Source organism: Diceros bicornis, chromosome 17 (genome assembly GCF_020826845.1).
Source record: "Diceros bicornis minor isolate mBicDic1 chromosome 17, mDicBic1.mat.cur, whole genome shotgun sequence".
Taxonomy (NCBI): Eukaryota; Metazoa; Chordata; class Mammalia; order Perissodactyla; family Rhinocerotidae; genus Diceros; species Diceros bicornis.
Window position 1 is genome coordinate 48,196,659 of NC_080756.1, and position 23,382 is coordinate 48,220,040.

The window sequence follows — 23,382 nt, forward strand, 5'->3', positions numbered from 1 at the left end:
AGACGCAGGAGTTATTTCAGGTCTGAGTTTTGGCTGGGGCTGATATTCAGAGCTATTATTTTCGAGAAACATGAAAGACTAACACTTTTCCTGAAGACTGAAACAGAAACAACTGTGATTGGGGCTGGGAATTACAGGTCACTTAGATTGGCTCCAAAAGAACCCGAGTGGATAGCTGAGGAAATGCACAAACAGTGAGCAGTGGATTTGGTAACACCTATAAGAGCTTAGGGGACAGCTTCTAGTGGGTCACAGACCAACTCCAGGTCATTGTACCAGTTCAGCCAGCAGAGGGCTCTCTTTTACTAATCTTCAATTTTAAAAAAAAACAACCAAACAACAAAAATCCCTGTGGGTTGTCTACTTTTATTATCTCTCTTTTAAAGTTTCTTTATAAAACCAAATAAATAATGAGTCATTTGGGCCAAAGTATTTCTGAACATTGAATCCAGTTGCTCAGTAAAAATGAAAGACTAAAATCCTAAGCTATTTGAAGAAAATGATTCAGGATTCATGCCTAAGCTATTAACCTGCTTAGAAGATTCACACCAACTGTACTGGCAAAGGGTAAAACATGGGCTAGACCCTAAAACAACACAAGCAACCAGCTCATTATGACAATGAAAGGAGAATGCAACTAAACCAGCATGGGGTGAGCAGAAGTGGTAAGATACGCATCCTCAGCCCACTGATTCAGCAGAGGGACCCCAGGCCCCCGGTACCTGCTTAGATTCTCCTTCGAAACCTGAAATATATCAGCTGTGACCAGTATCTGCTCTGATGGTCCCAGGACTTCACATTCCCTTCACTTACTGAAGCCAGAGTTTTAAAACATTTTTTATAGTGTGTGCATGTTAAGCAGCTTCGCAAAGAAATATAAAAGTGCAAACCTGAACTTTCCTTCCCACATCCTAAAGGAATGATCCCAACATGAGACTAAGAGTTTTGATTAGAATTAGACAAAATGAGGAAATAAGCAAGTTTAATTGAAGCAGCTCAAGTCCCTCCTTTCAATTATCCAAAGGCTTCCCATTCCTCTTGAAGTCCCAAATTCCTGACACGGCTTAAAAGCCCATCGCCATCGGGACTTTCCCACCACTCCAGTCATGAGGCTCATTCCTGCTGCCCTCGTTCACTGCATCCCAGCCACAAGCACTTTCTTTCACCTCCTCCAAGTCCATCCCTGACTTGGGCCTTGGACCCTGCTCTGCCTAGACCACTCTTCTTCCCCTCCTCCCTTTGACTCCAGGTCTCAGTTGAAGGCCATATCCTTAGGAGAGGCCTCCTAGCCCCCACCACTAGGTGAGACCCCCTCTTTCAAACTCTCATAGCATCCTACAGGGCAGCCACTGCAATACAGGGGACTTTTAGCAAACTGCAGAAGGCACCGCATGGGGGGCTGGATTTTTAAAGGCTTGTTTCTTTTTGGTGAACACAGCCTGGCCTGGGGAAAGAGTTTGGATTTCAGCCCCTGCTTGCTCCCTCAGCTGGACACCTTCGTGTGGGAGCATAAAACAGAAGCTCTGCGCTTCCTTCACAGCACTTCTCCTTCAGAACACTCACCTAAATTCCATTTAATAATTACGGCTGTGATTCCTTGTCCATCTCCTCCAGCAGCCGGTAGCTTCTTGAGGGCAGCACTCTTGTTTGTCATATTGAAAACACAGAGCCTGGCCCTTAGTAGGGACTCCACAAGCGTGCATGCAACAAGGAAGCAGTGTTTGGCACCGCTAAACAACCATTAAGTTATACATGCACATGCTTTCTTCTAGCAAGATAACAAACGTTCACTGTTCAGCCTACACTATTGTACTATCATCTTCTTTGACTCCTGTGAATATGTGGTTTGTGGCCAAAAATCAGGAATCTAGCTTCCCTGGAAAATAACCTGATCCACGGGGATGGACGGCGTGATCTTGACTTGGAAACAGGAATCACAGAATTGTAAGCTGGGAGGAACCTATAAATCATCTCATTTAACTTCCCCACTTTGCAGGAAATCAGGGATTAGAACTATTTCATCTGTAGAATGGAGACTGGATGCAGTGATCCGCCATACCCTGTATTCGGAGATTCTAAGATTTGCCCCAGGTCAGTCCCACGAGGAGTGACAGCTCAAGACTGGTCTGCTAACTCGAAATTTAATGCAATCTCCCCAGCACTATGTCCTAAGTAACAACTACGGCAAGGAGCTGATCTCTTGAATTCCTGGCAGAATCCCTGGGTGTGCCAAATGCCAAAGATCAAGGAATGTGAGGTTTGGGATAATGTTACCAGCAGGATCCCATGTGGCAAAAAGATGGAATAGGCTCAATTTTCCACGGTTTGTTAAGATATCCCTGAGTTAATGGGGATGATATTTATACCTCGTTTATGTACCCTGGAAGCAAAACCATACACCCAAACGCACACACATACTCCTCATAATTCATATATGGATTTAACGCTACCCGAAACTAAATAGACAGAAAATGGAGGGGAAATGAATTCTAGAAATGCCTTGTTCTCTAAGAATGCCTGAGAAGAGCTCTGTGAGACATGAAGAGAAACTGATTCTGCATTCAAGAATTGTAAGGATAGTTATTTTTCAAATTTGAAGTATCTTTATGGTTTTTTCTTGTTAAAATCCATTATAAAAAATACAACCATCACCATGATGTACACTTTGAATATCTTACAAATTTACATGTCAATTACACTTCAATAAAGCAAAAAAATTTTTTTAAATGCAATCAATATATAAACGCACAAAGTGAAAGTCTCTTCATAATACCACTCTCAGAAATCAGAACTATCAACGTGAGGCCAGTTCCAGGCCGGTTCTATGCATATATATGTGAATTTTAAAATTCTTTTACTAAAATTTTTACATAAATATTGCTCTGTGCCTGCTTTAATATTATGGACAACTTTTCCTAAAATACATATAAAGCTACCTGGGGTGTTTTAATGGCTGCAATCTGTGTCATTCTTGGATATGAGACAGATTTGGCTCAATCAAATAATCAACCTTATAATCCTATACCTAAAGAGTTGTTTGGCTGTTTACTTTTTTGTTTCTTTTTAAAATCTAATATATAACTTTACAATGATCATTCTGGTAAATATATCTTTAGTCATATATCTGATTCTTTCCCCAAAGTAAATCTATAGAAGAGGAATTGTTAAAGAGTAAACCCACATATATAATATAAAATACAAAATGCAAGTGTGTGTGTGTGTGTGTGTGTGTGTGTGTGTGTGTGTAGCGGAGGGATTTAACATTTTTTTCCCCACGTGGTTAGCTAGAACCTAACACCATTTATTCCCTACTATAAGCTTTCTCCACTGATTTGACATTTAATGCTTATCATATAATAAATTCTGCTTGAAGCTTTTAAAAGAGAATAGAGAGCTTGAAGGAAAAGCCGAAATAAGCTGATAAATTTGGCGAGACTCAGATTATAGGTTGATATGCAGGCACTGAAAGCAGGAATGGACAAGATGTGTCAAGAAAGGTCGTTGCACTTTCTTTAAGAGGCAGATTCAGGGGATTTCTATGGCCAAAGTAAGGTGATGCCACTAAGCCAAACATTAGACAGTTTGGATGAGAGGGACTTGACACTGGACTTCAAAGGTGATCATGGCTTCCACACATGCAAACTCCTTGCTTCTCTGGTCACCAATGAAGCTGGAAAACAAATTACTCAGCCTTGGATGGAAAGGAGGGAAGCACAGATTAAACTATCAAGAAAGGATGATGGCCATCTTTGTATCTGAATGATGCTAACTGTGTCTCTATTTACCTAAACTTATGTATTCTATATATAGTTTATATCCCAATAGTCTCAAACTACAATTGAGTATGTTTTCATATTTTAAGAGCCTTCTGTATTTCCTTTTCTGAAAACTGTGTTTGTATCCTTTGCTTCTTTTCCTATTGGTTTGTCTGCTTTTTCTCATTGATTTGTGGAAACTCTTTACTTATTAGGGATATTAGCACTTCAATATATGGGTTGCAAACATTTTTCCTAGTTTGCCATTGTTTATGTGTGGGTGTGTGTGTTATTGATTTAGTACCACAAACAACTTGATACCATGTCTTTTCTGAAATAATTAGAGATGGTCCTGAACTCAACAAATGCCTTATTTTTAAAGCTTTTTTAAAAAAAAAAAATTGTGGTAAAATATACATAACAAAATTTACCATTTCAGTCATTTTTTGCAACATATTAATTCTCTTAATAAAAACATATTTCCATAATCTCGGTTCAAACCTAATACTAAGTGTTAAAGAGTAAACGTTAGGTGTCAGGTGTTGGCAGAATTCTTTTTAAAGGTTCCAGAGGCTGAGTTTGGGCCTCAATTTAACCTACGAAATTTGGATGGCAGCTGGAAGTTACCACCCACTCCTTAGTATCATTAGTCACCACTCTCAAAGATGGGGCTTCAAGTTACCACAGGTGTTATCTAGAACAGCAACATCCAACAGAAATATAAAGCCAGTCACATCTGTAAATTAAAATTGTCTAGAAACCATACTACAAAAAAGTAAAAAGAAACAGATGAAATTAAATTTCATATTTTATTTAACCCAATATATCAAAAATATAATTTCAACATGAAATCAATATAAAAATTATTAATGCGATTTTAACATTCTTTTTCATACTAATTCTTGGAAACCTGGCATGCATTTCCCACTTACAGCACATCTCAATTTGGACCAGCCACATTCAAGAGCTCAACAGCCACATATGGCTTCTGGCTACCCTATTGGACGGTACATTTCCAGTACCATCTAGAAAATGGTAATGAGCAAGGAAAATTGCTTAATTTAGTAGAAATCCAGAAAATCCAAGGTTGGAAATAGTTATCTCAAGGGTCTGGAACAGACTTTAAAAATCACTAGTCCTAATATTCACTTGATATTTGAATCTTTTCTATAACATCCCTATCAAGGGATCATCTAGACTATTGCTTGACTCACACTTCCAGGCACGATGAGCTCACTGCTTCCTGAGGCTAGCCAGTCCATTTGGGGGCAGTCTTAATTCAAAAAATTCCTGGCTAAGGGTACTAGCAGGTGGGTTTATGGTGGTCTGAGGAATTTAGTTGGGTTGGGGTAATCTTAAAGGGTTAGTTGGGTTAGGAAGTATTGGAGGAGTTAAGAACTAAAAAAACATGCTGGAAGGTTGGGATAGGAACAGTTAGACTGCAGGCTGAGATGGACATCTGGTTAAAACTGTCAGCTACACTGCAATAAGAGTAACGTCAAAAAAAACTATGTATATATGCTAACTTCACTAATCTGTAGATAAAGTCATTTGGACAATAATTTGAATTGTTATAAACTTTTAAAATTTTCACAGTAGAGTAAAACATAATTAACTGGGTTATAATTAATGAAGGACATCATTTTATTAGACCTGTATTACAAATAACATCATCCTAAATCTTAAAGCACTTTATCAAAAGAATTAATTTTCAGACCCAGAAATCAAAGGCACTTTCAATTCTTATTCCCTATCTCGATTTTGTTTTAACCTTTTCCTTACTCAAAAGCACTCTGGAAATCAGAGACAGAAAACTTTTTTAAAACTTCAGTAAAAATGACACCAACTACCTGAATTATCATGAATTCTGACTGGGTGGCGCTTGAAATAATACATTTTTGCTAAATTTGCATTTCTTCTGTTTCTTTTTTTTTTTTTTTCTTGGTAATGAGAAGGTGTTCTTTTCCGGGCCACCTTCACCCTCCCGCTCTCCCCAAGTCTACCTTTCCAGGGCAGGGGAAGGTGCATCCTCGCCAGGGCTCCTGCCAGCGCCTCCCTAGGACCTCTGGCCAGCCGCCGGTGCATCGGCGCGCCCTGGACATCCATTAACGTTTTATACTACATCTCGGCCACCGCCGGAGCTTCTCCTGTTTGTTTACCGCGGCCCCACGCTCCCCCACCCGCCTGCACCCTGTCAACGGCACTTAAGGGGAAAATTTTGGAACAGAAGCCCCGCCCATCCCCATCCCTCCCGCCTCTACAAAACCGGCTAAAACACCCCACCTCGGGCCACCGAAGTAGTTTTGCCACAAGATCTGGGGTACTGTATTTTTTACAAGAAAACAAGCGTCCAAAGAAAAAAATTCAAACTGCTCGCGCAGGCCAATGGGGAAGAAGCGGGAGGTGGGCGGAGGAAGTGCGCGGCGGGCGGGGCGGGCGCGGGGGCTGGTACCGCAGGGGATTCGTAAAAACGCGGCGGGCGCAAGGTTTGGGGCTTTTTTTTTTTTTTCCTCCAAAACTAGCTAAAGCGCGAGACTCCGCCTGTGGCTGCAGCCTCTCGGATCCACCTTAAATCTGCAGTGGACTCGGCGCAGGGGTCAGTGGGCGCAGCCAATGCCAATCAAGTTTACAACCACCAGCACGGGAGGGAAAAAAGAGAGGAAAAAAATAATCTTCAAGTTCTCTAGTCCACACACACAGTCACACGGACGCACGCACACACATACACAAGCACACAAAAGGAAGGAGGGGGTGGGCGGACGGGCGCTCGACAGAGGGGGAAAAGGTTTGCAAAATGCTCGTTGGAGGCTCCGCGCCCGTGGCCCGTGCGCTCGGGGAAGGCGCGCGGGAAGCGCGGCCCGGCCCGAGCGCCATGATGGTGGCCGCGGTTCGGAGCCCATTTTCTGGAGGGGGAGCTGCAATGATGCAATCCCCCGGCCCCGGCCCGGCCGCGCGCCCTGCTCCTGCCTTTTCTTAACGTTCCTTTTGAGGCGCGTCGACGTTTCGCGCCCAACGCGCACCGATTTCTTTTTGTAATTTTTACTAATTCCTGCCTCCTCTGTGTGTGTCCCCACGCGAGACGGGCCGGGTCCGCGGACGGCCGCACGGGGACTGGAGTTTACGTGTAAATACACTTTCGGTTCTGCGGCGTCCGAGGCTCACCCCACCCCGCCCCACGCCACCCCCACGCGAGCCGAGATCCAGGAGGGTCCCCCTCAACCCGCCGCGGGGGCTTGTCTCGCCTGACCCCGAGCCCTCTCACCCCCAGCTTCACTTGCAGGATTTTCACCTTCTTTTTGGCGGGGAGGGAGGGGGTAGCGGGCGTAGGGTGTGGCTCAGGTGAAAGAGATGGCAAATTAAAAAAAGAAATTCACACTCTGAAAAGCAGATTGGAGACCCCAGACAAGCTTTTAAAACACCTTTTTCAATCCACAGGAGCTTATGAAGAGCAAGTGTCTGCGCTAACGATGATGAAGATGAAATGGCGAAGGCAGCGTTCCCAGGCCGCCGGGAAAGGTCGCTCGGCGCGGCCGGGGCGGTGGGCGCACCGCGGCCTGACAGGCCGCCCGCCCCGCTCACCTTCTGTTGATTTCCACAGTCCCCCTCGTCCCCCAATCATGCCCCTGGACCCACATGTCCCTAGTTCTTTCCTGCCCCAGTCCCCCGCTCTGGGCAGCCGGGGATGAGATGGGGGGACTTTGCAAAGCGGGTGTAAGGGAGGAAGCGACCCCGGCCAGCGGCCGTGGCGCTCGGCCCGTCCTGCGCGCCGCTGCGGCCCTCCTCGGCCGCCGGCGAGCCGGGAAGCCTTTCGAAATGCGCGGGGCTGCGGATCATTGGAGCCCGGGGTGGGGGTGGGAGCGGGCTGCTGCCCTGGAGGGTCCACGAATTCAGCAAGGTTCTCCTCTTCGCTCAGCTCCCCTCACCGCTCTGGAGTTGGCAGGGGACTCATGTGAAGGGTCTCCTTGTGGAGAGGAATGGGGGCTTTCTCTTCTTTCTAGGTCCGGAGGAGAGATGATGAGGGAGGCAACTTTCTGAGAAACCGCCCAGCCCCGCTGCGCCGCCCGAGGCGCAGCCACCTCCACGGCCTGCGGGCGCCCCGGGCGCGGGAACTGCGCGCAGCGACCCGGGCGGTGCGGGAGCCGCAAGTTGCAGACGAGGAGCGAGACTTGATGGCCTTCTCGTCCCGAGGCGCCAGCCAGCCGGACCCCGCAAGAGCCGCAGCGGGCGGGCGCCGGGCTGCGGGGTGGTTTGGGGAGACGACGGCGCAGTGGCCCGGGTAGCGGGGCAGGAGGTGGCTGGCGCCGGCGGCCGCATCCCCTCGGAGGGACGCCCGCGGCGCACCCCGCGGTATGCGTAGGGGAGAGGACGCCCCAAATCGGGGGCATACATTTGGAGACTTGACACAGACGTGTGAAGGACCGACACGGTGACTTGGGGGCTGCGTTCCTGTAAACGTGCCTGGCGCGGTGAGCATCCACTTCTTCCTGGCCCAGCACTCCTAAAACGCAATCTCTAAAGATTCACATTAAAGATGCCTCTTTAGGAAAGGAAAATGGGGAACATGTAGCAATTAAGAAGATTTTTCCCTTAAAGACACTTTTTAAAGTACCCTTTTTGGTTCAGAGAAACCTTAATTTTATTTCTTTATTTCCTGACTCTCCACTCCTTCCTCCCTATTTTGAATGGTTTTTCTTGCTTTCTCAGTCTCTTCCTGAAAAACACCCTGTACTCGTGTTTTGAATAGAATCACAAAAACACCTTTAGTCTTTAATTAAAATAATACCTACTTGGAAGATGTGGCCCAACCACCAAAACACCTACTTTTCCCTCCCCAGCAGCCGAAGAGTCGACTCTGCTTAAAAAAAAAAAAAAAAAGCAACTTCGGGTCAAAATAAGCTGAGACGATCTTGTTTAGAGCCCCTTTTGGGGTGCAATAATGTAAATACAAGCATTTGAGGAAAACAAATTAACCTAAATTCAAATTTTTGCTATTTAACCATTTGCAGATTCTTAGAAAAAATAATTTACTTTTTACACCTTAACCACATTTTTGAAGAGAATGTGAAATTACAGGAATTGTAGTAAATTTGACTTTAAAATGCATTAAAAAAATTCTTTTCTTAAATAAAAAATATCTTTCTCTGCTATGTGGCTATGGGAACCCCAATCCCTCAGATTTGAGATGTAAATTAGCCAGTTTTTGGTGGTGTAAATTATAACCAGGAAATTCAGAAATTGTGGAGTTTGTGTATGATGACCAGTTTAATTTGAAGAATACCTGTTCTATCTAAATTAGCGTGGAATGCAGTCTAATTTCTAAGGGACCTATATATCCGAATATTTTGGACAAGAGGTGTAGATTAAATGCTCTGAACAATTGCTCTAATTCCCCAGATTTTGCATGTGTAAATACAGAATTTACAGAAGTCACCATGTTAGTTTCATTTTCAATCCTGCAAATGTGTGATCAGTCTACACTTATGTAAGAATTTTTAGTTCTGACACATTCATATCCTAGAAGACATAAATATCTGAACTAATGTAGACAATCTTATTTATATGAAAATGTGGCTTTTCCACTTTACACTTCTAAAGCTTTGTCCACCCATACAGAACTAAGTGGAAAATAGTGACTACGGACCCACATGAACATCATCTGAGATGTAGGCCTGAATTATCTAGGTATTTACCAGTTCATATATATTGTGTAACTATGACTAGAACCACCAGGTCAAATACGTCAAGCCTAGTAAACACATTATAGTTCAACTCAGTGAATAGCTATGGAAGTTTTCTTTATTGATTGTTTGATGGGTAACAATAATTGGCATCTTTTTCACACATTACAAAAAATTATACTTGGCTCAGTATGCAACCTTTTAAGCACAGCCATATTACTTAACAAGAAGGGAAAAAAACCTATTCTACCCAATACAGCATTTACAAATGCACAGAACATGCCACTTTGGCTTGTATATGGTCTAGATTAAAAAAAAAAAATCTCTTTTTAACATAAATAAGTTAGTATAATTTTCAGTGTCTTTACAGAGTTATGTACACAGGTACACTTCAAATGGTTCTGTTTCATACACATACACAGGCAATGTAAAATACTGTTTAAAGATGTCATATCCATTTCACTTAACCCACGAATGTACTTTTCTCTATACGCACTTTCCTTTAAAAACACCACTTTCTTTTGGGCAAATAAACAGAATGGGAAGTTTTAAATTAAAAATTATTTCATTTTTTTAATGTGAAGTTACTTATACTTTTAAAAAATATCCAAGGATTTAGAATTATTTTGACTGTGTCTACTAAGCCCAAAATAAAAAGAAAATTAAGAAATTTTTCCAACGAATCTGATAAAAATTAGCTGGTCAATTTTGAGCATGCAGAACTTCCCCCATACACCCCAAATTTTTGTCCAGAATTACCTGGAGGGATGACCTAACTGGTGAACAATTAACTGGTAAATTACAATTTTAACGGGGACTTGGGGGGAGCACTGAGAAGGACAGTTTGTTGTTGTTGTTGGTTAAAAAAAAAAGAGCCATTTGCTGCTACCTAACGGAATCATCACAGCTCCCAAATGAGAATAAGCTTCATGTAAAAATAAATAGCAGTTACTTGTAGCCAGTGTTGAAATTTGGATGATTTTTAAAATGAAGTATCAGTTCTTACTGAAAGGGACATTACATCTTTAAAGAAAACAATTAAACCCTTCCCCAAAACTGCTTCTCTTCATGCAAGTCAAATATTTTTCTCCTTGCTCTAAATCGAAGCAAGCTCTTCACACCCCCCCATGCCAATTCCTCAGCCCCACCCTGCCCTCCCTTCCCCAAAGTTTATGTGCTACATAAAAGGTAAAAACTATATACACAGGTAGTACAATGAAGCAAATAAGGAAAAACCTAATTGCACAATGCTACATCCAATGCTTTTAGAGGCAGATCATTTAAGAGTGCCTAAACTTTTAGTGTTATTGTGTTGTTGCTTTTCAGTGCTTATATAAGATGTCCATTCAGTCAGCGATATGTATTTAAATTTTTCAATTTATATCTTCCTTGCTTCATCAAGCAGTGAAGTATCTGATAAACAAGGAAACATACTCAATTCTGCAAAAGAAACAAGAAAGAATTAGGTGAAAAGCACTAGAGTAACATTACCATTAAAATACAGAAATTATTTTGTCACTGTCTTAGTTGGGAAATACCTGAGCAATGGAAAAGAAAGTATGTACTAAAAGTTGATGACTACAGTTATCTCCATCCAACGTTCACTTCACTGGATTTTTACTCTCCTCTGTGTTGTGTAGTTTTGTCTAGAGCACTGGTTCTCAACAGTGGGCAATTTTGCCCCCCAGGGGACATTTGGCAATGTTTGGGGACATTTTTGGTTGTCATACTGGGGGTGGGGGGTGCTACTGGCATCTAATGCGAGAGGCCAGGGATGCTGCCAAACATTCTACAATGTACAGGACAGCCTTCCACAACAAAGAAGTATTTGGCCCAAAATGTCAGAGTGCAGAGGTTGAGAAACCCTGGTCTAGAGAATCGGGGTCAAAAATAGTAAGAAAGAACAGATATAGGAGGAAAATTAAGAAACTGGAACACTTAAGAGTACCAAAATTTTCAAACTTGTCTAAATTTGAAAAATAATTGGAAATGTAACTCATAAAGGCTCTCCAAAGAAAATTCTATTTTTTTTTTCAAAATATTCTAGTTTCTTAGTCATATGTAGAATATACACATGGATACTTTTAAATAGATCCTTACTACTATTTCTAGTATTTCTCTGAACTGGCAATATTGACTAACAAATGCTTCTCTGTATGTCAAAATGGGGCCAGATCAAAATCCAGTAGGTCTGATTCACTGTGGCTCATCTGATGAACAGCCACAAGTCATAACAAAACAAGAGCTGCAAGTATTCAGGTTGCTTCAGGAAAATTTTTCATCCAACCTTCCCACTTCATCTACAGCTGTAATATAGAGGTTCTATAGTGCCATTTTGTATAAGTTCTGAAAAATATCAGATGTATGTGAAAAAGTCATATATATGACATTACGACTTAAAAACACAAAACAACAAAGTTAAAAACAAAACCAACAAATCCCTACGTTCTTTATTTTTAAATTTTTATAAATGAGGACTTAAGTTATTATCAACATCTATTAAAATCTCTTTATATGCTAGGCTATGAGTGTATTTTGGGGGAAAAAAGAGGTCACAGTCCTTGTTTATAAGAAGTTTACAAGCTATTAATATATGTAGTTTGATCATTAGGGATAGCCAATCCAAGTAAAATTGGGGGCTAAATTATTCAAATTAGCTACTCATGTTGATCAAATTTTAGTAGATGGAAAAATCTCCACTTCCCTTGTGCGGGGTAGACCTACCCTGCCAGCCCTGATAACTACTATCCATTTCCCCTACAAATATCCAAATCATCCTGTTACAGTGCGATTAGCATACACATGCTGACGTGTTCCTGGATTGCTTACTCTGGCAGAGTTAATTTAACTTCTGCTTTGCAACTTCAGTGTAATCAGAAATTCTGTAGGAACTTGAGTATTTTTGAGCTTTCCATTTTGCTTTTTTTAAATACACAGCTTCCTTCTCTGTCCCCAAAACTTGTCAGAAAACAGGGAAAGTAACAGTTTATGAAAATGATAAAAGAATGCGATATACCTCTCTATTCACATTTCTAACGGTTTGATTAACCAAATATGAGCCGTCTGGACCTAACTTTTCCCTCAAAATTTAAATTTATTTGCCATTTTTCCATGTATGGCTCAAAATCTGTTACTGACTCAACTTGAACTCTGGGAAATGAATTCTCATGAAGTGGGACTGAGGCATACCCCAGTTCTTGTTCAAATGGGGAAAGAACCTCTTGTTCCCAACATTTTTAGTGGACTCAGGGAATTGACCTTCCTACCCACCGGGCCTTGGTTATAAGTACTTGTCTGGGACACTTGCTCTAGTAATTGTGTGTGTCAAGGGAAAATGACCTCAGGACGTAGAAACTGTGAAGAATTACAGTAACCCCACAGTGAGTCTCAGCCTTCTCCATTCCTGCTTTTTTGACCTCAAAAAATATAAACAAAACAGAAACCCGCAAGCTCTAATCTGCCAGCAACCACTAAGATCAGGTATCTTGGGGTTTGAAAGCCTACGACTTCCTGCAGTCCAATTCGGGTGTTAGTTATTTGCTCCTAGTAATCAACCCACCGAGCAGTTTACGTTTGACGTCTTCTGAGGCCCGGCTTCTTGGGCGTCTGCTCCACTGAGCCCGCGTTCGGGGAACCGTCTGAAACATTTTCTTCTGTTCTGTTGGCTCTTTTGTTTTGAGGAGAGGAATCTAAGGGCAAGAAGGAATTTTAAAAAGAACACACACAATCTTTATTAGAAAAAAAACAATGGCTGACAGAAGTTGGCACAATAGTCAGGGCATGAAAAACCCACCACCTCCACCCACAATCCTGGATCCGTCGTTCCCAGGGGCCTTGCAGGGCACAAAACGAGGTTGTTTTCACATAACAGAAAGTGTCTTCTACGCCCCAAAGCTTTTTGCTCTCCATAGCGAAGGGGAGGCCGTTGATAAACATCCCATCGTTGTCACATACCTACCCCTGGCTAGCCAGGGGGGACTGCGATGGTTTCAGTTAGAGAAATGATCAGATAAGGCAATCTCAGGCTTCTGACTTAATCGTAAACAGACCAGCAGTCAGCTAGACAGCATTGAAAACCTAAGATTAGGAAAGTTCGCTCCCCAAAAGCTACATCAGAATACGCTGAAAAGAAAGCCGAGGTGAAGACCCTCGAGCAGGCAGAGCGGTGCCCCGGACAGACAGACATTTAGGCGTTTGCAGGGTCTTTACCGTCGGCGGCAGGCCGCTTCCTGATCCCAGTGCACGGCTCCGCTAAGCCCGTCGGGCTGTCGGACGCGTCAGTCTTTGGGTCTACCAAATGCGTGTCCTCTGAGTTTGCCTGAGACCCGATTAAAGGCACCGCCTGGCGGTTCGCGCTGACATCCTGGCTCTCCTGCGCCGGCACCTTGCAGGCGCCTTTGGGTGGCCGCGGGGGTCTGTAGTAGAACTCGGGCAAGCTACCCTTTTCCACCTCCTGCCACTCGTATTTGCCCTCCAGGGGCTTGTGATTCTGGAAATCAAAATTCCACTTGCGCTGGCTGGCCTCTTCCATGTCTCGGCAGTGCTTCTCCAAGTCCCGGGTCAACTCCTCGTGATTCACCGGGCCGAAGAGGTTTCTGCAGGCGGACGGCTTGGGGTACTCCGCCTGTCGGGCGTCCATCCGCTCCAGGCTCGGGCTCCCGTTAGACACTCGCACGTTTGACATCTTCCTCCCGGGTCTTGACGCCCGCCGCTCTCGGGAAACACAACCGAACAAAACAAGACGCCCCGACCCGGCCCGGACCCCTCTTACGAGCCCCGCGACTGCCCTCGGAGCGGAGAGCAACAAACACCCCCGAGAGAGCGCCCGAGCGTCAGGAGCGCGCCGGGCTGGGGGAGGGGGCGAGGGGGAGCCCCGGCCAGGCAGCCGCGAGCGGCCGCCGCTCAAGCGGACGGGCGAGCGGGAGGGCGGGGAGCGCAGCGGCGCGGAGGGGGCGGCAGAGCCAGTCCGGGTCCGGGCCGCTGCAAGCCCGCGGGTCCCGCGCCCCGAGCGCCTGTCCAAACCTTGCCGGCGTCCGAGTCGTGGAGCGGCGAGAACGTGGGGAGCAGGGAGGGGGAGAAAAACACCCCGAAAAGACGAGCCCCCTTTTTTTAGTTGCCCAATATGGCGGTTGAAGGGAGGCTGACGAAGAAGAAAATGATTGACACCGCAAGTCTATTTAAACAGAGGAGGAGATCCATTGGTTGCGGCGCCGGGAGCCGCGCCCCGACGAGGCTGGCGAGCGCGGCCTTAAGGTGGCCCCGGCGCGGTTCGGCCGCCTCCCCGCCTCCCCGCGCGCCGACTCCGAGAGCGCCGGCCGGAGATTGGCTGGTCGCGTGATTGCTGGAGGTGTACCGCTGCCAACAAACCTGCTCTGGCTGGCCTCGGCGAAATTAAAAATGAGACAAACAAACTAGCCAAACGGCCGGGAAGCTGGGGAGGGGCCTGGGCGGCGGGGCCGGTGGGGCCTTGGGTTCTAGTCCCGGCGCTGCGCTGCCTGGCGCGCGGCCGCTCGGAAGCCCCGACCTCCCGCTCCTCGCCCGGGAAATGAAGGGGCTGGACCAGATGATTCCGAAGCTTTTCCCCGCGCTCGCCGAGCTGGGAGTGCGGGCAGACGCTGGGAGCTCTGCCCCCAGCTGGGCTCTCAGCCGTGGCCCCAACCTCTGGCACTGGGGGGGAGGCAGGGAACATTCCCTGAGGGGCTGGGAGCCCCCTGCCTGGGTGACTTGGCTGGGGATGAGCAGTGGTGAGCTCCCCCTTAACCTAGAAGTCGCAGCTGTTCTAGGGGAGGCAGGGGGCTTAGGGAAGAAGCCTAGGCGAACGGCTTTCTATAAATTAGCCTGGAGTAGGCGCAGCATTTATAATGTATTCTAAACCCAAGCTCTCCCTCAATAAAAATAAGAAGGGAGTTCAAAATCAAAACCTGGTCTCCCAAGTCCCGTAGCCGTCTCAGACACATTGAGTTTTCAAAACGAGGTTACACCCCTGGCCCGGCTTCTTGCTTCCCGAGCACAGTGAAGGCCGTTGACATGGGCTGCGTGTGGGAACTCGTCTCCTCTTTGTATGTTTCAATTCTTTCCCGAGTTGTAGCAGTTTCCTCTACCTGAGTCCTGCCGCCAAATACAACAGCTCCTTCCTTCCTCTACCTTTCTCTCCCCCCAGACTCGCTGCTTTAACCCACCCAGAACAACATTCAGATGCAAGTGAGTGCTTTTCGAGGCCTCCAAGTCGTTGAAGGGTGAAAACAATCTGCAACTCCAGATTATGAAGTGATTTATAAAATCACCACACCATGTCCTCACTTCTGATATTATTATGTGGGCATTTCTCTGCTCCCCTTTGCAACTTGAAATTTACCTGTCCATATGATCTTGAGCACGGTGGTGGAAGTTAAAACGGGATGGTCAGGGCTATGATATCTGAGACAGAGCTCAAAGGGTCTTTAACTGCCTCCCCACCCCATCCCCAATACATACAATCTTGGTTTGGGCCCAGGTTAATACATTTTACTGGAAAGTAATCTCCTGCAGTTCTAATAGTACACAGCAACAATGTTTTCTTGTGCATCTGTGCTACACATGAGTTTGATTTTTAACTTGTTTTCTTCACCACATGTTTGTCCACTCTCTGTGCCTGCCTCACCTCATACTCTCCAGAAGGTAAGAGCTGGGAGGGGCCCTGGGAACCCTGTGGTTCAACCCTCTCTTTTTGCCACTGAGGAAATTGAGACTCAGAGAGGCTTCCTAGCCAGGGACACATATCCAGTTGGTAGCACCGCCAGGACTAGACACAGGTCTCCTAACTCTCAGGCTGGTTCATTTTCTGTTCCTTTCCTTCCTGATGGCCCCAATGGGTTCAGGTTTTTGTCTGGATTCGCCTGTGCTGTCCTCTGCAAGTCCTCCTCTCTTATAAATGATTCAAAATGGCTCCTTCTCCTGCCCTGGGCTGCCTGCACATGTCTCCTTGATATGGCCTGTGGTCACTGATGTTTAAAGGCAGCTGTCTCCAGCCTTTGGTATCACTATACACTAGTTAAACTAAAATGCAGATTCCAGGATGAGGTGATAGCCAGAGAGCAGTGAGGGAGGCAGTGCCCAAAACATGTTTCAAAGTCAGGACTTCCTACCTGACCAATAGAAAATATTTCACCTGCGATCAGAGTAAGATGTCTCATCTTAATTTTTCTACATTTAATGCCCCACTTAATTTACTGGATTGGAGAAGAGGGGGAGAGGAACAGGAAAATTAGTGTAGGCCTCAATACCATAATTTATACCCTATTCCTGAAATTTGATCATTGTTGAAATTTTTACATAAGTCCTAGACTACACAGGAATTCTATGTTATACATAAGCATAAATTCACAGTCATAAATACACAAACTACCATGTAAATGGAGATATTCTAGAGTATTACACCTTGTCACAAAAGTTTGATTTTATTCATGGAATTAATATCTTACATAAAAGTAGAAAATTAGTACTTCTATCCCCTACACACCCTGACTCTTTCTTCAACTGGTGTGTAGGAGCACCATTTTGTTGCTTTGTTAAATCTTGAAAAGTGGAGCACGCCACCTTAAGACGTCTGGCTGCCGGCTGAAAGGCTGTGCTTACATCGACCTTGCTATGATCTAAAGTGTTTTGTTTACAGTCAAGACACCGGAGATCTGTACAGCAAATAATGAGAAGGCAGGCGTCTGCTGTAGTAGCAACGAAGCGTGAAAAAAATACTATGGAGTCCCCGAGGGAAGAGGGAACGCGGAGATCAGAGCGCCATCCTCCTGCGGAAAGTAGGCGGCTGCAAAAGAGTAAGCCAGGGAGAAAAATTGCAGATAAACAGTGTGAAGGCGGAGCTTCGGTAGAAGACAGAACGTTCCACTTGCCCTGCTCTAAAATGGGCTCTGCTTCCCCAAGACTCAGAATCTAGTCCTGGGTGATGTTTTCGTTGTCGTTTTCACTCCTGGTAGTTTCCTGCTGAGAGCTGAGAAGTGTCACATAAGACACCCAAGATTTCTGTGTTCTTCACAAGCTGGGGAGATAGGCAAAGACCAAAATAATTTAAAAGAAAACACCTGTGTGGTAGACAAGTGTCCGAATGGAGTGGCTGGGCAAGCCCGCCCCTCAGATGCAGTCGGCGGGTGGGGGGTGCGGGGAGGGAGTTATACAGCCCCTAATGTTTCTGCACAGGTACACACTTCCTTGCCCAGTTGCCCCTCCCACCACAAGCACACAATTTTAATCCTTCCTTGAGGATGTTTATAACGAGGCAGCTTCTCTCAATTTCACTATTCTCCTAAACCGACATATTTTTAGAGTTTGGAAATTTCACAGTCATCTGTTTTTGACAGCTTTCACTCAGTTTAATAAATATTTATTGAGTACCCTCTATTAACTTGCTTATTCTTTGTTTCTTTCAACAAATATTTATTGAGTGTCTTCAATATCCCAGGCTCTGGGGATTCAGAAGTAAACAGATTTAAAACTGGGAAGAAGCTTACATTCTCGTGGGGGGAGGGGAGACAGAAAATAAACACAGTAATACATGAGTAAAAGATACACTATGTAAGGAGGTGATACATGCTGTGGAGAAACAACAAACAGGAGAGAGGGAAAGAGACTGTTTCCAGGTCCCAATGTGAACAGAGAGGTCAGGGAGCGCCTCACTGAGAAAGCGACCTTGGAGAGCAGCCCTGAGGACTTGAGAAAGTGAGCCATGTGGATATCTGGGGAAAGAGTATCTCAATAAAGGGAACAGCAAATTCAAAAGCTCTGAAGTGAGATCTTGTCTGATGTACTCAAGGAACAGCAAGGAGCAAGGGGAGAGTGGTAGCAGGAACATCAGATCATACAAGACAATGTAGGCCACTGTACGGGTTTTATCACTGACTGAGTGACACTAGGAGGTGTTGCCCAGTGGCTTGATGTGATCTTACCATGTGTAAAGCATTCCCCAAGGCATTCTCAGTGGGGAGTGAAAGGACGACTAAGTCACAGTCCCTGCCTTTAGGGAATATAGACCCTAGATGGAGAGACAACCACATGCACAAAAAAACCACAGAAGTAGAAAGTAATCCATGGAAGAACATGGTACAATGATGGAGTACAAAGCAGGGAGAAAGAGAAAGCCTTCAAGGAAATGATATATGAGTCAGATCTTGAAGAATGAGAAAAATGTCAAGAAGATTGTAAAGATGTGTTGGTAGGGGTAGTAACTGGGAGATGGGATCAGACAGGGCAGGCCATAGATGGCATGCTAAAAAAAAACATCTGTTTTATTCAGTAAACAATGGGAACTGATGGAGCTTTTGGTGAAAGGAAGAACATGATCACTGTCCATAACTTGCCTCCTGAACAAGAGCAAGCCTGGGCCCTGAGAGACAGTGTCTAGGGGCACAGCTAAATGAAAAGCTGGGTAGACAGTCCCATTATGGTGTTAATCCAAAGGGAGCTAGTTGTTGGGCAGAGCACAGGGGTGAGTCAGGAGGGCAGAAGCACAGGCCATGAGACCAGGATGAGAGGGTTTGGAACAGAGAGTAGGAGGCAGGCTGGTGTGATCTCCTGAGCTACAGAGGCATAGCTGCAGATGATTTGCATGCGGTGCTTACAGCCTTGATGGTGAGCAGAGAGGTAACTACTAAGGGGCCCAAGCTGTCTTGGACAATCAGATCTTTGTGTTCAGAAGTGACATCTGACAGCGGAGTAAAGAATGAGTATGATGGGCCTGGAAAGGCTGACACAGGGAGGTAATTGTGGAGGCTGACTGCAGTTGCTCAAGCAAGAGATACGACGGCCTTAAGCAGTGCTGTGGAGGAGGGAATGGAAAGCAAAGAATGAATGTGGGATTGCTTAGGTAGTTGGAACAGATAAGGGGATTGGGAAAGATGGGAAATGGAGGATGATTTTTAAGGACTCAAGCTTGGGTATTTGAGAGAATAATGCCATTAACTAAGAGAGGTCACACAGAAGGAGGATGTAACAGAGACTGCTAGCTGTCCACCAAAATCCATTCTTGCCTTCTTCCTTGGTATCAGAATTATAACTGTGCATACAGCTGCCCAGCTACACTGAATTTCCTAGCCTCCTTTGCAGTTATATGTGGCCTGTGATTGGGTATTTTCCAACAGAATGTAAGCAAAACTGATATCTGTCTTCCAGGCCTACAGCATAAAAACCTGTCACATGACCCCCCTACTTCTGCCTCTCTCTTTCCCCTTTCCCATGGGGTGTAAAGGTGAATACTACCGCAACCTTGGAAGCCACATGTTGAAGATGATAGAGCCACCATCAAACTGGGTCCTTGACCTGACCTGAGAGAAAAAATCGATTTCTATTTTGTTGAACCATTACATTTTGGGTCCATTTGTTATAGCATTTTACAGTCAATCCTACCTAATACAGAGAGGAAAGCTTGGGAGAGAGGGCATAGGGAAGATTGAGAATTTGGTTTGATACAGTTAGTATATGCATTGAAATTAATTGTTTCTCCAAGAAAAGAAAGAATGAGAGGTGATGTTCCTTAATAGGGCAACAGAGACAATATTGCGAGACATGAATCTGACACATAATGTGAAGGAACACCATGGTTGGTGGGGCTCTCTGAGACCCATCCATATTTACAAATACACCATTAATCATATGGCCAACTCAATACTGAGTAGATTTAAGATTACAAAGACATGGGAATAAGGATACATGCGATGTTCTCAGTACTTTTATGTCACACTCGAGGTGTATAACACACATTGTTTCTTCACTGTCCCACGCTCCCTTCTCAGAGAGTCTGCTCCGTTAGCCTCTTCTGCTGAGGGACAGCAGATTATATGATGCTGTTCCCATTCACTTCCTGAAGTTGACCAGATGAGGGAGAGGAGGTGTCTGTCTGACCGAAACTTGGCCAACCAAAGTCTCTCTCCGGAAAATTTGGAACCAGGTCTCAGAAACTTCAATTAGTAAATTGTAAGTTAGAAATTAATAAGGCAATATAGATTATGAATTGAAAGAGGTGTTTTAAGAAAGCTTTCTTTGGCCCACATTTGATGGAGATGAAGAAAAAGACTGTCTGTAGCATGTCCTAAGAAAGAAAAGGACATGCAAAGAGAGGCAGAGAAGAGAGACCATGGGTTTTAGAAAGACAGATGACCCTCAGCAACAAAACACTCCCCAGGTTCTGGATCCTGCAGCTCATGAGGTCCCACTCCCTGGACTTAAGTTCTTTGGGACAGCCCTGTGTTTATAAAACAATTTCCCCCCTTTTCCTCCAAGCTGGTTTGTTATAGGTTTCTGTTAGTTGACCCAAGACATCCCTGATGAACACGATACTTTACATATTTGAAAGCAGATTGTCTGGTGTCATCACATTTGACCCTCATAAGACCACAGTTTCGAGACAAATGCTATTATCCTCTCTTGCAGGTGAAGCCCTGAGATAGAGAAGGCAGAGTGTTGCAAAGCCACAAAAGAGAGCAGCGAAGGCACTAGGACTAGTGTGCCTGCTCTTCTGAAGCCGAGTCCAGAGTCCACTGTGACGACTCTTGTAGAAGATGCAATGACTTGGTGTGTTTGTAAATTTTATCACTGAAGCTTCATGAGCTTAATTTACCTAAAATGCGCTATTCATAAAAAGAAGGTTCTGGGGAAAATGAGATTCAAGTTTCTGGAGAGCAAAATAGCGTCTTTGAGGGGGCCAGCCCCGTGGCGTGGTGGTTAAGTGCACGCACTCCGCTGGTCAGGCCATGCTGTAGCAGCCTCCCACAGAAAGTGGAAGAAGATCAGCTTGGATGTTGGCTCAGAGCCGGTCTTCCTCAGCAAAAAGAGGAGGATTGGCATGGATGTTAGCTCAGGGCTGATCTTCCTCACACACACACAAAAAAAATAGTATCTTTGATACTATTTTACTACTACTAAAGAAACTGGATTCAAGAAGGGTTTCAAACTGATCTGGTGGGGTCAGATTTTAAAGAAAAAACGCATCAGGCATTTTTACTTAGAGAAAAATCTTCATTTTCAAATAAAATGTAGTAAGCTAATTCAGGTTTACTAGTATTGCTGATTTCATAAGAATGGGAAATAAATAGCAAAACTTGGATTCAAACCACATACATGATTTAATTTCCATGACTGAAACATAAGTAGAAAACCTCTGTGACTAGAAAATGGAATTTGGAAAAATAAACATATTTACCACCAGTCAACCATTTTCAACTACATTCTATTCTTTGAAGGAGAAAACTTCCCTTGATTATGACCTTAGTCTTCAGTTTATGCAAACTGTCACCTAAAAAAAAAATGGGATATGGGGGCCGGCCCAGTGGCGTAGTGGTTAAGTTCACGCGCTCTGCTTCTGCGGCCTGGGGTTCTCGGGTTCGGATCCCAGGCACCGACTGATGCATTGCTTGTCAAGCTGTGCTGTGGCGGTGTCCCACATAAAGTGGAGGAAGATGGGCATGGATGTTAGCCCAGGGCCAATCTTCCTCAGCAAAAAGAGGAGGATTGGCAATGGATGTTAACTCAGGGCTAATCTTCCTCACAAAAAAAAAAATTGGAAAGGGCTCGCTTTCTGCTCTCTGACTACTCTCTGAATAATTGTTCACATGAATATATTTGTTCATTTCTTCCTTCATTAAATTTTTAATGAGCCCCTACCAGATGCCAGACTCTCTGGGGACACAGCAGAAAACAAAGATAGCCAAAGTCCTCCTTTCTTGGAATGGAGCTTACACTCAAATGTGGAAGGCAAACAATACACAAATAAATAAGCATAGTATGTCATGTTGTTATAAATGCTAAAAAGAAAAATAAAGTAGTTAAGGGTACAGAGAGTAATGAAGGCAGATGCCATATTAACAGGGAAGGGCTCTTTGATAAAGTGACATTTGAATAGAGACCTGAATGAAATGAGGGCATGGGCTATGTAATTTTCTGTGTTCCAGGCAGAGGAAATAGCAAACCCAAGTGTTCTGAGGTAGGAATGTGCCTGAGATGGCTGAAGAACAATAAGGGAACTAATAAGCCAGAAATAGAGTAAGGAGGGGCCGGGAGGTAGGAGATGACAGCAGAGAGAAAACAGGGGCCCAGATCACGTATACCTTATAAGCCATGGTAAAGACTTTGGATTTTATTCCGATCAAGGTAAGCTATCTTTGAGCAGAGAGTTTTGATCTGACTTTGGCTAACTTTGATCATTTTGCTTAGTGGGAAGCACTTCAAAGAGGCAAGAGAGTAGTAGGGAGACCAGTTAGCAGACCACTGCAGTAATCCCAAAAGAGGTCATGCTGGCTCAGACCAGGTGGTAGCAGTGTAAGAAGAAAAAGAGTAGAGTTGATAGATGTGTTTTTAAAGATACAGCCAACAGGATTTGCTGCAGGATTGGAAATAGAGTGTGTGTATCAGAGAGAGGACTCCGTAATGACTCCAAGGCTTTTTGGCCAACGCAACTTAAGAAAGGTTTGGCCATTTACTGAAATGGGATTGACTGAGGGATGAACAAATTTTTCTCTGAATGTGTTAAGTTTGAGATATCCATGGACAGCCAAATGCAGATGCTGAGTAAGCAGTTGTATGCATGAGTTTGGAATTCAGGGGAGAGAGGTGTGTGCTGGAGATACAAATTTGGAAATTTTCAGCATTTAGATGATATTAAAGCCATAGAACTAGATAAGACCACAAAAGGAGTGAGTTTAGACAGAGAAGAGAAGAGACCTGAGCAGTAAGCCTTAGGGTATTGCGACTTTCAGAAATCAGGAAGATGAAAAGGATCTAGTAAAAGGAGACTGGAAAGAAGCTGCTGATGGAGTGGAAGAGAGCCAAGAGAGGTGACCCAGAGACCAAGCAAAAGAAAGTGTTTCAAGGAGGAGAGAGAGATCAAAAATGGTTCAAATGCTGCCGATAAGTCAAGTAAGATGAGGACTGAAAACCGACCGTTTGATTTGGCCTTGGAGGTCACTGGTGTT

The 23,382-nt window shown here is 44.5% G+C and overlaps 1 protein-coding gene across 1 annotated transcript; it reads right to left on the minus strand.

Annotated features, from left to right (window-relative positions):
• Positions 1–10,588: 10,588 nt before the first annotated feature.
• CDKN1B (cyclin dependent kinase inhibitor 1B) lies at positions 10,589–14,584 on the minus strand. Its single transcript, XM_058558731.1, has 3 exons — positions 13,643–14,584; positions 12,993–13,122; positions 10,589–10,873 (listed from the first exon to the last, which is right to left on the minus strand). Exons 1-2 carry the CDS (start codon positions 14,115–14,117, stop codon positions 13,001–13,003), a joined length of 597 nt encoding a protein of 198 aa, XP_058414714.1. The 5' UTR covers positions 14,118–14,584; the 3' UTR covers positions 10,589–10,873; positions 12,993–13,000.
• Between the last annotated feature and the right edge of the window lie 8,798 nt (positions 14,585–23,382).

Bases quoted from the DNA above. Each gene is read 5' to 3' on its own strand.
- CDKN1B (XM_058558731.1), bottom strand. From the start codon at position 14,117: ATGTCAAACGTGCGAGTGTCTAACGGGAGCCCGAGCCTGGAGCGGATG. The intron at 13,123-13,642 runs GTAAAGACCCTG...TCTTGCCCTTAG, and splicing joins GAAGCGGCCTGCCGCCGACG to ATTCCTCTCCTCAAAACAAA.